This window comes from Camelus bactrianus, chromosome 5 (genome assembly GCF_048773025.1).
Source record: "Camelus bactrianus isolate YW-2024 breed Bactrian camel chromosome 5, ASM4877302v1, whole genome shotgun sequence".
Taxonomy (NCBI): Eukaryota; Metazoa; Chordata; class Mammalia; order Artiodactyla; family Camelidae; genus Camelus; species Camelus bactrianus.
In genome coordinates this window covers 77,294,325-77,311,551 of record NC_133543.1, presented here as the reverse complement: position 1 = coordinate 77,311,551, position 17,227 = coordinate 77,294,325, and the positions used below count along the sequence as shown (strand labels likewise).

The window sequence follows — 17,227 nt, the reverse complement described above, 5'->3', positions numbered from 1 at the left end:
AATCCCAGTTATCACTTTTATCTATAAATATTTTAGTATTATCACTGAAATACAAGGATTTAAAATATGTATAACCACAATACCATTTTCACATCTAAAAATACTAACAGTAATTCTTCAGTATCATCAAATGTCCAGTTGGTTCTAATAAACTTTAGGTTTGATGAGCTTTTTAGGAAGCCAGCATCCATTCATTCATTTGAATAACTTTAATAAAACCTTCTTTAATGTTTCTGCAGTATTTCTCAGAGTTTTATACTGAGTCTGTTGCTGGAACCATCTCCCAGAATTCATCTTTCATGTTATTCATCCTTCATTTTCATTTATAGATGATTCCTGGTTTAGGAAAAATAGTTTTACTCCCATTGACATTAAGCATAAATTTTCCTGCTTATCCTTCTGTAGATCTTCTTTGTAACTGTGATATATTCGAAAGTGTAACAAAGATTTTCATTTTAAGAGAACCACACATTAGTAACTTCTTTTTCCTATTTCTATAGGAGACCGTAAACAAGGTCTTCACAGTATGAACATGATGGAGGCAGCAGCATCAGAGCCCTCTCTTGACCTAGATAATCTCAAACTGTTGGAGGTAAGATTGCTCTTAAGATTATGGACTATGTTTTCTGCTCTCATGGCATATCTGAGACAGTGACTTCATTAACTCACTAAGTTATTCATTCAGTTATTCAACAAGCACTTGTTGCCTATCAGTTTTGTGCCAAGGCCTATTCTAGGCACTGAGAATATAGATGAACAATACAGGTATCCCTTATTCTTGGGGGAGAGAGTCCACAAGAGACTAAATAAATGAATGTACAGTTGACCCTTGAACAACACAGATTTGAACTATAGGTCACTCATACACATTTTTTTAAAATAATAGATACTATAGAACTACACCATCCACAGTTGGTTGAATCTGTGGATGGAGAACCATGGACACAGAGGAACTATGTCTATATGGAGGGTCAACTATAAGTTATATGTGAATTTTGGACTATGTGGCTGGTCAGTACCCCTAACCCCCACATTGTTTAAGGGTCAACTGTGTATTATTTCAAGTAGTAGTAAGTGCTATGAAGGAAAATAAAGCAAATGATGTAAGAAAGTTATGGAAAAGGGATTATTAAAGAAAATATATTTAGAAAGGAGATGGAAAGTATACTCAGAAAGGAGATAATCTTTGAGTACAGACCTGAACAGATTATGGGAATAAAGGCATTTCAGATTCTGAGAATGTGCCAGGTGAGGAATCCATAGTAGATGCCAAATAAATATTTCTGGTCTGTGCATGTGTTATATATTGTACAGGTATATGTGGCTATTATATTTTGTATAGAATTAAAATTTCATTTGGTAATATGCTAAAAGTTTTACCATGATAAATGTTTTTATGATCTTTATTAGGGTAAATGAACTGTGATCCCTAAACCAGAGACTGTTAAATAATACATAACTATGATTCTCAAACCAGAGATTGTTAAATAATACATATGACAGATTTAATTATATAAAACATTTTAAGAACCTTTCATTTGGGAGAAAAATATAATTAACAAAAGTTAAAGGCAAATTTTTAAAGTTTTTCAGCATAAAAAGAATTGATAAAGTGCTGATACAAATCAACATGAAATAAGCAGTCTATTAAAAAGGGACAAAAGAGATGAACTGTCAATTCACAAAAGAAGTGTGCCTATTTTATATAATAAGATATCCAATTTACTAAATTGAAAAAAATACTAATTAAAACCATTAGGACTCTATCCTGGAGTGATTAAAAGAAACACTTCTAAACATTGCTGATTTAACTTTATATTGATACAAACTTTTTAAAAGGCAGTCTTTCTGTTTGTTAAATTTTCAACTAGAAATAGTGAATGAAATAAAACAAATAAGTTTAAATGAATGATGGTAAACCCCCTAACCTCTTTTTAGTAAAAAGTCAAAGAAATCCCAAAAGCCAAACTGAAGAGAACAGTTGCATCTTATTGGGTTTTTTGTTTGTTTATTTGAGTAATTTTTAAATTGTATCCTGGATATTGTGAATTGTTATATTGTGGAGACCCTGTGTTTTGTTAGGTTCTTCTAAAGTCTGTTCTTTTCATTGTTTGTTTTAGTAGGCGATTAGCTTGGCTTGACATACTGCAAACTCATTTCTTGAGCGAAAGTTCAGTTATTTTATCTTTAGCTGGAGTCTGTCCCATGCATTCACTGGGTTTCCCAGTCTGAATGAATCTCCTTCCTGGGATTCTCCCTTCACTTTCCAGCAGCTGTGGTTGACCCAGATTCTATCCTCTGGTTCCTGGGGCCTGAAAGGTTATAGGTTTTTCTATCACAATTTTAGCTCCACTGCACAGTGGAGATTTCAGCCTGCTAACAAGCAAAAAGCTATAAAACAGATAGCTTACCCTATGCTATTCCTTTCTTCTAATTGTTGACTCCTCTCAGCATCTGCCTACTTTTATTTATTCTCCAGCACTTCTAGATTATTTTTAAAATTTTGTTCAGAGTTTTTAGTTGTCACCTATGGGAAGATGATCTGGTAGGAGTTTCCCTAGGCCATGTAAGATGCCAGCTGTATTAGTTTCTTGATAATGGAGTGATTTATACGAAGCAATAGAGAGCTATTGCATACATATGGATTTATATTTTATTGTTTAGTATTTGATTGTTCAATTGTAATGTGAAATAATATCTTGCTTTCTTCAAAACAAACTTACAGCTTATTGGCCGGGGTCGATATGGAGCCGTATATAAAGGTTCCTTAGATGAACGTCCAGTTGCTGTAAAGGTGTTTTCCTTTGCAAACCGTCAGAATTTTATCAATGAAAAGAACATTTACAGAGTGCCTTTGATGGAACATGACAACATCGCTCGCTTTATAGTTGGAGATGAGAGAGTCACTGCAGATGCACGCATGGAGTATTTACTTGTGATGGAGTATTATCCCAATGTAAGTTATTTTTAACACACACACACACACACATGTATTATATATAAACTGACATTTATATTAGTGTCAATCTGATTCACAGGAGGATCCCAGTTATGTAGAGCATTGCTGGTTTGCAAACTGGTTAGTAATGGTCTACAGCGAGATAAGGATCTCAAACCAGAATGTGAATGAAACTGCTTAGTTCCTCTCTCTGTCTCTGTCTCTTTCAGCAAGACTTTCTTGATGAAGGAGGCAGTGCTTTGAGTAACATTCATCCTGGTGCAAGCTCCTTATTCCAGACTGGTAATAAATAGTTTGTGGATGAGCACCTTGAGAACCACTCACACATACATATTTACAAAAGCCTTCTGTTTTCTACTTGTAAAAGATAACAGTATAATTTATATTTGTACTGATAAGAGAGTGAAAGGAAAGAGTCTGAAAGACTTTTTTCCTACCTTAAGGTGATAAATTAAAAAATTTTTAAATGAAACAACCATTTATAATTTTTAGTACTGAGGAAATAAAAATTGGTAATGCTTAAACTTTCCTTTCCATACTTTCCTCCCCTCTCTACCCACAGAAATGTCTTACTTACTTTGAGATTCTGAAATGTCATAATTCATTAGATCTCCATGGAATCCTAACCTTTGCAAATCCTTTATACAACTGCTAACTTGCTTCCTCATGTTCAATTAAATTAATTCCACCTTTTCCCCCCTTTTTTTCTTTTTTTCCTCCATGCAGGGATCTCTATGCAAGTATTTAAGTCTCCATACAAGTGACTGGGTAAGCTCTTGCCGTCTGGCTCATTCTGTGACTAGAGGACTGGCTTATCTTCATACAGAATTACCACGGGGAGGTAAGATAGTGATTTCTATGCATGACACTCATGTGGGGCCAAAATTCACAAAGAGAAATTTTGTTCATATCTTCAAAGTTTATTTTATATTATAGTAGATTTATTATCAGCCAGTTTTTTTTTTTTTAAGATCTGGCATGAAGAAATGTATTTGAATTGTAACAAGAAGAATAAGAAAAAGAACTTGAATATTCTTGAGGAGTCATGAATTCCATTGAGATTCTGATTAAAGCTCTCAACACTATTCCTGTAAAGATACTTTAAAAAATGTTCTTTTGATTGTAGTTCTCAGCCTCTTTGAAGTCCATCTGTGTACCTAGTTCAAGAACCTGTTAGCTAGGCTCCATTGTATTTTCCTTGTATTTATTTTGCTTATTTAAATGAACTGCAATGCATTATCACTTCTTTAGTTTTAACTTCACATGAATTACATACGTTGATCTTAAGTATAAATTCTAAATATGTATTTTTATAAATCAGTGCTTCTCTTAGCCACAATTAGGTATGTTCAAATCTATCAGGGGAAAAAAATAACAGGCTTCAATGAGAGTGAAATTTTTTTTTATTTCTCATGTAAAAATCTATAGACAGCTTAACATTGGTCTGGCAGCACCATGGTATTATTAGGGACCCAGGCTCCTATATTTCTTCTCCTTACTCTTTTTGGTGGGTGGGTAATTAGATTTGTTTATTTTTTAATTTTTTTTTTAACAGCGGTACTGGGGATTGAACCCAGCACCTTGTGAAGCTAGGCACACACTCTACCGTTGAGCTATACCCACCCTCTGTCTTCCATTACTCTTTGTATATGGCTTATCTTTTCAAAGGCACCTCATTGTCCATTGTGCTAATTGTCAGAGAAAAAGAAAGTAGAAGAAATTGCCCCTTTTTGCCTCCATAAATCCTTTCGATTATGCTTTGTTTCCCAGAACTTAGTCCATGCTTACCTACCACACTTAGCTGCAAGGGATGCTGAAATACAGTTTATTTTTGTTTTTTCAGCTGGATGCATTGCTGCTTCAAATAACATTGGGTTCTATTACTAAATAGGAAGAGGAGAATGCCTGGTGGGGGTGGAGGGGTCAGTCTTTGCTAGTGTTTCAGAACTGTGTGGTTGTGTTCCTTGCCAAAGCTTACCGTTTTCTTCACCCTTTTGCACTTTTTTGCTTAAAGCATTTTTGCTTTTTCACTTTGTTCAAAATACGCTTCACATCACAGGCACCTTTAAATTAGCTTTGCTGTGAAAATCTGTCTTTGCTCTTTCATCCCTTAAAGCATTTTCTTGTCATACCAGGCTACAGAAACAAGCCCAGAACATTGTTTTTCAGTTTCTCTGACCTCTGTAGTGAAGAGAATATTGCATCAATTTCTTAGATCTTTGTTCCGTTGTATAATAGCATGGATCATCTCTTCTAGCTGCTACTTCATATATAAATAATTCCTCCTGAATAATTTATCAGTTCATTTATCTTGACATCTTGCTTTTCCTGAATACAAAATTGACCAATGTTATTGCCTATGTCAGCAACTTGATGCACTTACTTTAGTCCTTTAGCACATTAACCATTTGGACGTGTTTCCTTACTCTTAAATGTCATTATAACTCCTTTAAAGAGCTGGCTTACCGCAGAACTTAAAATACCATCCTAATCCCCCCTTTCATGCTTACATGATTCAGCAAGACTCCAAACCAAACATTGGCTGAAAAGAATGGTTGTCATCAAATATGAGTTTTATTTAAACACAGATATTATTCTAAACATTACCTAGTATTATCACTAAATATTTAACCTTTTTTTAAAAACTGAGTATTTATATGCTATGTAAAAAGCATACGTTTGGTAGGTATTTGAATTTTGGGTTTTATCTAATTATTTAAAAATATTCCAGCTATCCTATACTATTTTAAAACATTTAAAGTGTCATTTTACTTTTTTCAGAGTACTCTATTCTTCATGGTATCTTCAGATGTAACTTTGCTGTTTAGCATAGAAATTTTGTTGTAAGGAAATAGTACTGTTCAGCTATTTTTTGCTTCAGAAAAAGGAGTTGGACCTGTTTATTTGTAATTGTTTATCCCTGTGAATTTCTTTCCTAATGATAATGTCAGTATAATTATCATGAAAAAATCTAGCAAAGAAAGAACATATATAAAGCACTTAAATATAACCAGAAAATTACTATTAACTAGTGTATGTAACACCTTTTTGGGTCCTTGGCTCTGTGTGTGTGTGTGTAAATATCCACAGAGACACTATTTTTTCTTCAGGTTGTATTTTTTAACATAATTAAAATAATATTATGTCCCACTTCCTTTAAGAAATTTGCCAAGTATACTACTAGTGCCCAGGACAAAATCATTATATGTTCTGCCCCTTTCTTTGCAAACTATAGCCCTCCCTGCTGCCCACCCACTGCCCTCGCACTATCACTGCCACCAATAAAAGAAAATTAAAATAAATACTGGAAGAAACTTTAAAAGGAAAAGAAGCCTCCACAGGGCAGTCTATAGTTCTACCGTTTGCAGTGGTGATGAATCCTGTCTTGTCTCTTCTCTTCCTTTATTCTTCGTTATTTCTTTTCTTGCTTCTTCTTTCTTTGCTTCCTCCTTCTCCTCTTTTCTTTTCATTGCTTTTTTTAGTAGTAGCAGAAGGTATTACCCTATTTTGCCCTCTGGTTGGCTATCTTCCTGACTTATTTCACATTCTTCACATTATTAACCTGGTTTCCCTATCATGTGAGATATTTTAGTTAAGTATTCATTTGATATTGGTATGCAAGCATTTTTCAGTGTGTCTATAAATGTTCTTATATAAATAAATATCAGCTAGAGATTATATATATATATATATACATATGTTGTGGTTTCATCCAGAGTGAGGAATGCAGCTCGTTAAGAGGCTGAGTGAGCCATGTTAGTATAAGCTTTGGAAGGCTGGACCAGGAAGTGAGAAGGGGAGAAAATGAGAAAGAAGTCAACTCTTAGAAATAGAAATTTGATAACTGCTATTTCCCCCCCAATTGTGTTACTGCTTTTTTCTCCTCTATATCAAAGGAATCATTATCTTCTGTCTCTAGTTTCATTGTTGGCGAAATTACATTCTAATACACATTGATGAGAGTAATGGAAGTACTGAGTCGTTTTGTGCCTAAATATAAACACTCAGTGAACTTACTGACTTTGTTCTCATTGCTCTATTTCTTTGTATACCTAGGGAGTTATTTTATATTTCAGAACTTGTTCTATAGAATTATTTTCATTTCAAGAGCTATGGTTTTGTTTTAATATATGATTTATATGTAAGGTTTTCTTATAAAGAGGAAACATTTTGTTTTTGGTGAAGGACTTAGGTTAGGTACATTTTTCCAGTCAACAGCCATTTACTGTGTGCCAAGCCTTTTGAATTCAGGCAAAACATGTTCTCTCTTTGCCTTTGTGAGCAAGTCGTAGAATGAGTATAATAGTACTTTGCTTCTCTGTAAAATCAGAAACAGGTTTTTATATCTAGCTGAGACATACCGGCTCCTCCACTTGTTCTCCCAAAGCATTGTGAAACTATTTTTGGTTTGATCTGAAGAACTGTGGTGGGCTTGAGAAATGGCTAAACCTCAGGGCAAAACTGGGATATTTTGTTACAAGTTTGATTTGTTAAGCTGTAGGAGAATGGTATAAAATACATACACAAATTTTGGAGCCATGTCAGTTTTTCAGTGATGATAATTTTAGATAGGTTGACTTCTTGTTGTTGTTTATACCAAATATTTCTTTCTCTATTGCCTCCTTTTGCTATCCTAGAAATGAAGAGAAAAGAATTATGTTGAAATTAGAAGCAACAGCATGGTGGCTATTAATTGCAGCTGAATATTTAAAGCTTAATTAATTATACATGCAGCAAGAGTTATGTTTTGAAATAGTGAAAATAGTGAGGATTGTGAGTTGGAATTTTGATTTCTTATGTCCTTTTTTGTTATTAGAGAAATTAATGAGCAGAAGAATAACACTATATTTTATACTTATGTAGCCTCTGCATATATTACCTGCATGCTCATTTCATGTCCAGTAGTGCTATTTAAGCATTAATGAATATTTGAAATTATTCAACAGATCATTATAAACCTGCAATTTCCCATCGAGATTTAAACAGCAGAAATGTTCTGGTGAAAAATGATGGAACCTGTGTTATTAGTGACTTTGGGTTGTCCATGAGGCTAACTGGAAATAGACTGGTGCGCCCAGGGGAAGAAGATAATGCAGCTATAAGTGAGGTGGGTGTATACAAAAGGTATCACACTGACATACTTTGAAAACATAATAAATTGCATTTAAAAATCCACGAAGTACTCAGGACAATTATCCTTATATGCTACTGATTAATAACATCTTAGGAATTACAAAATTAAGACAAAGAAGACATTGCATAAAAGTTTATCAATTCATTATGGAAATCACTGCCTTTCCGTCTCATTTTTTTAATTTTAATTTTTATTTTTTATTCTTTTTAATTTTTATTTATTTTGTGGGGGGAGGTAATTAGGTTTATTTATTTATTTATGTTTAGAGGAGGTACTGGGAATTGAACCTAGTGCCTTGTGCATGCTAAGCATGCACTCTACCACTTGAGCTATACCCTCCCCCTCTCATTTTTGACAAGCATTAAGAGGAAGTTTGTAGGAACTGATTTTTGATGAGTAAAATTACCAAGTTTGAGATATGACACTAACCTTCTGCATAATCACTATTACAATGTAGAACATATCCTTCCTGACTTTTTTCTCTCCAATCACATACATGTCCATACATATATATAGTTGTGAATTTTTTAAAATAGTAAGTGGTGTACATATTTGTTTTGCAGTTTTCTCATGTCTTACAGATTATCTTTACATTAACATATATAGGAATGTCTAGCTCATTCTTTTTGATTGATGAATACTATTCAATAGGATTTTTTTAAAAAATTTAATTATTTAAGAAGGATATTTTATAGATACAAAAATCACGTATGGAAAGGTTCAGTGAGCTTAGGTTCAAATAACATATTGACATGTTGTTGACCTGAAATTTATGTATAACTTCTGGTCTGATGTATGCCCTTCAGAATATGCTACATTTTGTTTCTGAAAATTATCTCTCCTAATTTATCAGGTTGGCACAATCAGATATATGGCACCAGAAGTACTGGAAGGAGCTGTGAACCTGAGGGACTGTGAATCAGCTTTGAAACAAGTAGACATGTATGCACTTGGACTAATCTATTGGGAGATATTTATGAGATGTACAGACCTCTTCCCAGGTAAGGAAACTGCTGTCGAAGTTGAGACATGGTTGGAAGTGAAGCAGTTACTTCTTTTTTTTTTTTTTTTCCCACTTACATTAAATAAGTCAACTTTTTTACTTTCATTTAAACGTTTAGTTCATTGCCATCTAGTGTTCACAAACATTATTAGCAGAAGGATGCGAATCAGGAAACACTTTTTAGAAAGAACTCCAGGTTTGCTTCTGAGTGCAGTTTAATTAATTGTTCATAATAGCTTATCTGTGTTCAGTTGTGTCTCTGATTGCTTTAGCATCGTTGTTTTCCTTATGCACCCTCTGAGCAGTTGATAAGCTATGCTTAACAATGTTCACTGAACTGACCCAGTAGAGAATTAGAAGGAATGAATCATCCATTGGAACACTTTTTTTTCTTCCTTTCTTTTCTTTCTTTTTTTATTTTTCATTCGCTTTTCTTCCTTTCTCTCTCTCTTTTTTTTAATTCTCCCTTCTTGTCTTCCTGCCTTCCTTACTTTCATAAAAGAACACTCATTTAATATGAATGCTTGTTTGAGGCTAACTTGAAATAGCTAAGTGAGTTTATATTTTTTCTCTTTTTGTTAAAATTATATCACTGTCATTATTGTCATATAAAAACTTTAACTACCAATATATACATTGCATTCTTCTAGATGGGGTATAAAATTATTTGACATATATGGTCTCTAGAGGAATAACACCATTAAAAGCATAGAAAAAGGAAAAAACAGTCAATTTATTTAATAAAAACACATTAATAGTAGGGTTGAAATGTTTTGCTTTAACAACAGGATTTAACAATAGCTTATAATTCTAAAACAGTACAACAAATTAATAATTATTTAGATTACTTACAAGTCGATCAGTTATTATTAGAAATATAGCTTATGGTTAACTGGACGTACAGAGTACTCAATTGAAGTGTCTTTCTGGAAATGACAGTGATTGCAATAGTAGTACATATTATTGGAACCTTGGAACTTTTGGAACTTTCAGTTTCTATTATTGGAGCTTTGGCCACAGATTTTTTTAGAAATCCTAATCAAGAATTTTTGAGTTTTAGAAGTATGTCTGACAAATGATTCTTATATCAGCGTTACTACATTGCTATCAGTAACATTTTTTTTTAACAACTGCATTCAAAGAATACTGCTTTTGGTTTCAAATAATAAAGAGCAATATCAGGTGTTTGAAAAGGGAAAGGTAATTAAATCTTGTTTGAAGGAGATTATTTTAGCAGAATGTAGTATGAACTGAAATAGTACTAAGAAGAAGTTAAAAAATGGAAAAAGAAGTTGGGGTTACTTTTTAATGGCCACAGAGTTTCACTTTGAGAAGATGGAAAAAGTTCTGGAAATGGATGGTAGTGATCTATGTACAACATTGTGAATGCACTTAGTGCCATAGAACTGTACACTTAAAAATGGTTAAAGTGGTAAATTTTATGTTATGTATACTTAACCACAATTAAAAATAAAAATAAAGGAAAAATTAAGAGAGTCACATTAAGATACCCCATAATCTTGGATATGGAAATGGGAAAGAAGAAGGATATTGTGAGAGAAAATGTAGAGAAGGAATCTGTTGTTTTCATTAGATATTGGAAGAAAGTCTAGGAAATTGAGAAATTTTCAGAGATCTGAGAAATAGTGAGGGTAGCAGCCAGGAGCTTAGGAAAAAATACTGGTTTGCATTGGAAAGGTAAGTTAATTATGGGAACTTTTGGATGGAATATTGATAGACAATTGAAGATTTTTTTTTTAAGAATTTAAAAGAATGAAGAATTTAAAATTAAAATGATTATTTGGGAATTGTCTACATAGAGATAGTAGTTAAGAATGGATTCACTCCCCAAAGAGAACAAATTAAGAGAGAAGGGTGAATAAACACTGAATACTGGCTCCCCTCCTTCACCACCACCATGTGGGTAGTGAAAAAGACAAATGCGAAGAAAAATAGTGAGAAAACTGAGAAATCATTGTATCTTAGAAGTCATCGTTAGAGACTGATGGCAACAGTTGTAATTGAAAGATCGAAAAATAGAACTGAAGAATGATCTTTGAATTTGAATAGGAGAAATCATTGGTATTCTTAGAGGAGTTTCTGTGAAACAGAGAAGACAGAAATATTACAGAATGTAGGAGGAAAAACTAAGAAAGCACAGGCAGAGGATACAGGGCACTCTTAGAAATTTTAACAATGAAATGAGGTGTGACTTGGGAAGACGGTATCCCACAAACATATTAATAAACCTAAAGAATAGCATATAATAATGATAAAATTATTACTAACTTTTTTAAACTTCTGTGATAAAACTCCAAGTGCAGCACATGCTTTATTATTAAAAGAAAGCTGCTTCTCTGTAAAATATTAACAATATAAATAAATTAGGTGTCTTTTACAAAGAAAGAGAAGTAAAGAAGGAAGGAAAAAAGAAGGAAAGAGGAAGGAAAAAAAGGCAAGAGAAAGAAAAAGGAAGAAAAAGAACAAGATTATTTAAGAAAGGGACTAAAACATTCCTAACTGCTTAGAGGCATAATTAGGAGAGAAGCAGGTAACGGTATCTGATATTCCTAGATATTTGGTCCATTTTGGACAGTTTGAAAGAAGATGGGATTCTCAAACTTCCACTGAGCAATCTAGTGACTATAAAGTTTTAAGGAAATCCAGTAGGACTAATATCTTCCAGGATGATGATGTCCTTAACATTCATTTTTGTGTCCCCAGTGCCTAATACTAAGTTAGCTCTGAACAAGTATCTATCGAACAACTAGATTTAGAACTATGAAGATTTAGTAGAAATTGAGTAATTCTTAATGTCATTCCATTAATAAAACAAGATTGTGGAAGAAAAAAAAAACAAAAATAAGATTGTGCATCAGTTTTTCTTTAGCAAGTTTCCTAATTATCATTTAGTTCTGACCAAAACAAATAAATAAAATTATAAATTTTTAATTATTCTACTGGAAAAAAAAACATTTGGAAGGTATGTATGTATTGCGTATATGTCTCAGAGAGACAGAAGAGATATACTAGTAAGTATCTTACAGTTCACAGATGGTATGGGATACGATTTATCATATAAGGTTTCATGAATAAAAGTGATATACTACCTGGCAGGATTAAATAGTTTTGTCTTTCAAGTACAAAGTTGATGGTTATTGATCAAAAATAAGTATCTGCTTAAATGTTTATACAATATGTGAAAACAGTTGTGTTTATTTAAAATATTGATACTGTAATATTTTTTTAAATGTGGGCTATGCTACATAAACTATACAATTACTATTTATAAAATTTTTTAAATATAGGTGGAGGACAGGTGTTTATAGTTGTTTTTGAATACTCAGATTGAAACAAAACTTCAATTACATGTTTTGTAATGTACTTTCTTTCTGAGTCATTGTAACTTTTGTATTATCTCCATGTGAGTGAGATAAAGAAGGCAGACATTGCCATTTTGCTGACAGGAAAACTGAACCACAGGATAGTTTAATGACTTTTCCACGGTAGAGATGAAGCCAGGATTAGAACCTAAGTGCCTTATCCTCCATACTGGTATTCTTCCTTCTGATTTATTCTGTCATTCTAATGGATTGGGGTGAGGGGCAAGGAGACAAGGAAGAGTCTCTTGTGTTCTTTGCCAGGATTTTGACTAAACTATTGGTTTTCTGAGTATTTCTCTCAGAGGTCTTCTTTGTGGCTCAATATGTTTATTAAGTTTAATTTGATCACATTTTGTAAAAAATCATAAGCTTCTTATCACAAGCAACTGCATATTGGTGATGAATAGGGTTAGTAAACAGTGGTAGAGTAGTCAATGATTTTTTTAAATCCTTCATCTAGATACTGCTAATTAAGAAGAAATTTTGAAAAAATTGATACTTCTTTTTCTGTCAACTAATCATTATCTTAAAAATTTTTGTGACATTTGATAAATCTGGCTAGACTATAATAGAGCCAATGATATGATGAGACATGACTATACAACTCACCCACTTATATTTAGTTCTATAGACTTGTTTGTTGTACTAGATCTTGGGACTTTCTCCCCATATTCACCGCCCTCAATCCCTGTGTGGGATAAAAATTCAGGTTTATTTTTAAGTGTTAAACCTTATGTGTATAATAATGTCCCCCTGCCAAATTCAGTAATACTAGAACCATTTAAAAATAGCTGTCTATTATTGAAACAACTATTTATCAACAAACATTTATCAAACAGAAACTAAGCTAATAAAGCATTTATTAATAATGCATAAAACCCACAATAGGATCTCTCTAAGATTTCCAAATGTGCCTGAAACAATTTTAAAAATAAGATTGTGACACAATTTCTTTACTTACTTGATATACTCCTGTTATTCTATCATTTTATGATAATTAGAAATTTTACTTTATTCTTTATTTAAAAAAAAAATACACAGGTGAATCTGTACCGGAATACCAGATGGCTTTTCAGACAGAAGTTGGAAACCATCCCACTTTTGAAGATATGCAGGTTCTGGTATCTAGGGAAAAACAGAGACCCAAGTTCCCAGAAGCTTGGAAAGAAAATAGCCTGGTAAGGAAAAACTAAGTTATTAAAAGAGAGAACTTATGACTAAATCTGTTTTACTGTTGTTTGAAGCAAAATAGACTGTTAATAATGTTTATAGTTTTTAGAGTTTACTAATGCCAGGAGTCCAACTTACCTGATTTATATGATGTTATAACGTTTTCAAATTTGGGGGAGGGGGGTTAGTTTCAGTTTTCTTCAAGCATAAAGTACTGTTTAGAGAGACTAACTATTGTATCTGAAGTTTGCCACATTGGGTAAGATCTGGAATAATTAACATGGTAATATTTTAAACATTATTGAAATTCCATTTCATTCTCTTGAGAGTGGGACCAAAAATGTTAATTAGCACAGACTTACATGTTCAATGGTTAATAGAAGTTTAAACTACATGAAAAAGAAACCAAGGTTCAGCCTATTAATTCTGTTTATTAAAAATGCAGTTCACAACACAAATATTTTCAAAGGCTCCTGCCATTTCAGTAAATTGTTGCTACAACACTAGAAACATTTATACACGTACACACCTGCACACACTCTTTCTCTCATATTTTTTTTTACACAAGTAGAATGACCTCATTATCCACTGTCATTTCTGAAGCTTATTTTTTTACTTTCAGTTTTTCATGTCAGTATCTATAGATGTATCTCTCTCTCCATTTGGTCAGTGTTCCATTATATATCATCATTATTGAATTGCCCTTTACTGATGGCAGTACCCTGTATTTCTTATTTTAAACAACTTTTTAAAAGAATTAAAGTTCTGCCTATACATGGTAAACAAAATAAAATTAAATAGAGTAGCTGAAATAGGAAATGAAAAAGGAAAAGACTACCTGCTCCTATCACCAGTCTTCAAAATTAATTCCTGTTAATTCCTGTTAACAGTGTTCTTAGGTTTTTGTTTCTAAATTTTCTCTTCTAGGAGTTACCATTATAACTTTAAATACTACGTTTATTCTTATTTCTTGTTATCTCTCATTTACTCTCTTGTAGTTTTATAATACTGTATCTGTCATTAATTTATTTTATATACAGATTGATCTAAAATTTTTAATGAAATAAAAACATCAGAATTTTACAGAATTATGATTATGTGAACATCCACTGCACAATATGATAATTGTGCTTGGATTCACAGAGAAGGAAGTAAACATCCTGTTAGTTACTGTAAGCCCCTATCACTTGAGGAAGAATGTTTCAAAAGTCACCATCCATTGGATTCTCTTTTGGCCGTATTTCTTCCTCCCTCCCTCCCTCCCTTCCTTCTTTCTTGTTTATAGGTTCTACTAAGAAGCAACATTTTATTTTATTTTTTTAATTGAAGTATAGTTAATTTACAATATTGTATTAGTTTCAGGCATACAGCATAGCAATTCAGTATTTTTATAGATTATATTCCATTAAAAGTTATTACAAGAAAATGGCTTTAAATGCCTGTGCTATACAATATATCCTTCTTGCTGATCTACTTTATACGTAGTAGTTTGTATCTCTTAATCCCGTACCCTCATCCTGCCCCTCTCCCTAGTGGTAACCGCTAGTTTGTTTTCTGTATCTGTGACTGTTTCCATCTTGCTATATATTCGTTTATTTTTTAGATTTCACATATAAGGGATATCATACAGTATTTGTCTTTCTCTAACTTCACAAAGTACAGTATTCTCTAGATCCGTCCACGTTGCTACAAATGGCAGAATTTCATTCTTTTCTATGGATGAGTAATAGTCCGTTTTGTGTGTGTGTATGTGTGTGTGTGTGTATACATATACACATACCACATTTTTTTCCATTTGAGAAACATTTTTTTCTAAATATCATGTCATTCTTTTTCTCAAAAGTCGTTTTTTTCTTTGATAAAGTTCTTTATGTAATGTATGCGAATGTGTGAGTAACAGTAAATGTTGTGTCCTTGCACATTAAAAAATGTTTCTTTCTTGCTGACATACTTGAGTAATAATTTGGTTGGGTAATGGTTTCAAGATCAAAATCATTTTTCTCATGACTTTGAAGCTACTACTTCACTGTATTCTAGCATCCAGATGTGTTCATGAGAATACCAGTGCCAGCTAGTCTCATTATATTGTTTTTTATCTGTTTTATCCTCTTGTTTTCTCTATAAGCTTTTAAACTTTTTACTTTATCATTGGAAGTATGACGTTTCACCTGGGTATATTAAGCATGGATCTTTTCACACATTTTGCTTCACACTGGACAGGTTTTTAGCTTGAAAATTCAGAAATTTCAATTCAGAGGAATTTTCTTATGTTATTTAAAAAATTATTTCTTCCATTTCTTCTTTCTGTTATTCCCATCAGACAAATACTGGACCTCCTGACATTCAAGGTCTAACTTTTTTCTTGTATTTTTCATCTGCTTTTTTGTTGTATGTTGTTCAAGATGTACTCACCTTTACCTTTCAAATCACTCGTTTATTTTTTACTTTTACCACTGTATTAGTTATCTGTTCATTAAAATCTTACTTTCCAAAATCATAATTTCTATAATTCTGTTTGCTTTTTCCATAGCAATCTCTTCTTGTTTTAAGACTGTAATAGGGATTTGATTACCTCTGAAGATGTAAGTTAGAATTTTTGATACTTTATGTAAGTAATTTTCTTGATTATAAAGAACAAAATGAAAAAATTTTTTTCATTAAGTAATGTAAGTCATTTTATTATATTTTCACATTTTCATTTTAAACTGTCTTGGTGGGATTAGAATATTTTCATTCTGGATTCTGGAGTGGCAGCATGTCAGAAAGAAGCTGGAGAGATGCTTTGTTTCCATATAGATTTAGATTGAGTATTTTTTCCATTGGTCATCTTTATTAGTAGATTACCTTCAAGGAAGGCTTCTGCTTCAAATTAGGTTGAAACCTTCAAGTCTGAGACAGTTGAAGACGTATTGCAAGTACAAATGCCCAAGATTCCCTCCAAACCGTGGTCCCTGCTATGGGAACTGGGGCAGATTTTTAAGAGGTCCCTAACCAGGATTCATTAGATGTGCCATCCTCACAGTAAAACATCCCTCAAAGAAAAATCTCTTTGTGAAATATCATATAGTAAAGTACAACTTCATCTTCCTTCAGTTGTTTTATTTCACCAGAGAAACTGGACTCCTTATTTTGAAGTCTCTTTTGGCAGCCCTGCCATTACAGGATATGCATCATATGCATATTTACCTGAAAACTTTTTACTCCCGATTTAGACTTGGTTGCTAAGAAGCACTAAGTAGTACTTGGTTCACTTCCAGTGAATCCATTTAAATCTAATGTGCTACAGTCAATACAACTGCTGCTTCTATGCAATGACAATTTAGTACTAGAGTTAGATAGCAAATGAATAGTTTATAGAAAGAGAGAAATGCCCCCCTTTTTAAATGAAGACATTTTTGCTTCATAGTTGCATTGAAATTAAAAAACATTTTTGTAGTAACAAAACTCACAATCTTTTAAAATATTAGTGAATGTAAAATCTGGTTTTAAAAACTACCAGAGACCCAAACAATCAATAAAGGACGGAAAGAGTAGTTTCCTGATAAAATGAAAGCACAGAAAATAGTATGAGGGAAATA

At 32.6% G+C, this 17,227-nt stretch overlaps 1 protein-coding gene across 1 annotated transcript in view; it reads left to right on the top strand.

Annotated features, from left to right (window-relative positions):
* Positions 1-17,227, top strand: part of BMPR2 (bone morphogenetic protein receptor type 2) — a 167,802-nt gene that overhangs the window by 123,138 nt on the left and 27,437 nt on the right. Inside the window, exons 5-10 of the mRNA XM_010971833.3 lie at positions 501-592; positions 2,726-2,956; positions 3,686-3,800; positions 7,906-8,066; positions 8,947-9,094; positions 13,521-13,657. Of these exons, the coding sequence (XP_010970135.2) occupies positions 501-592; positions 2,726-2,956; positions 3,686-3,800; positions 7,906-8,066; positions 8,947-9,094; positions 13,521-13,657 (884 nt within the window). The remainder of the gene's footprint in view (positions 1-500; positions 593-2,725; positions 2,957-3,685; positions 3,801-7,905; positions 8,067-8,946; positions 9,095-13,520; positions 13,658-17,227) is intronic.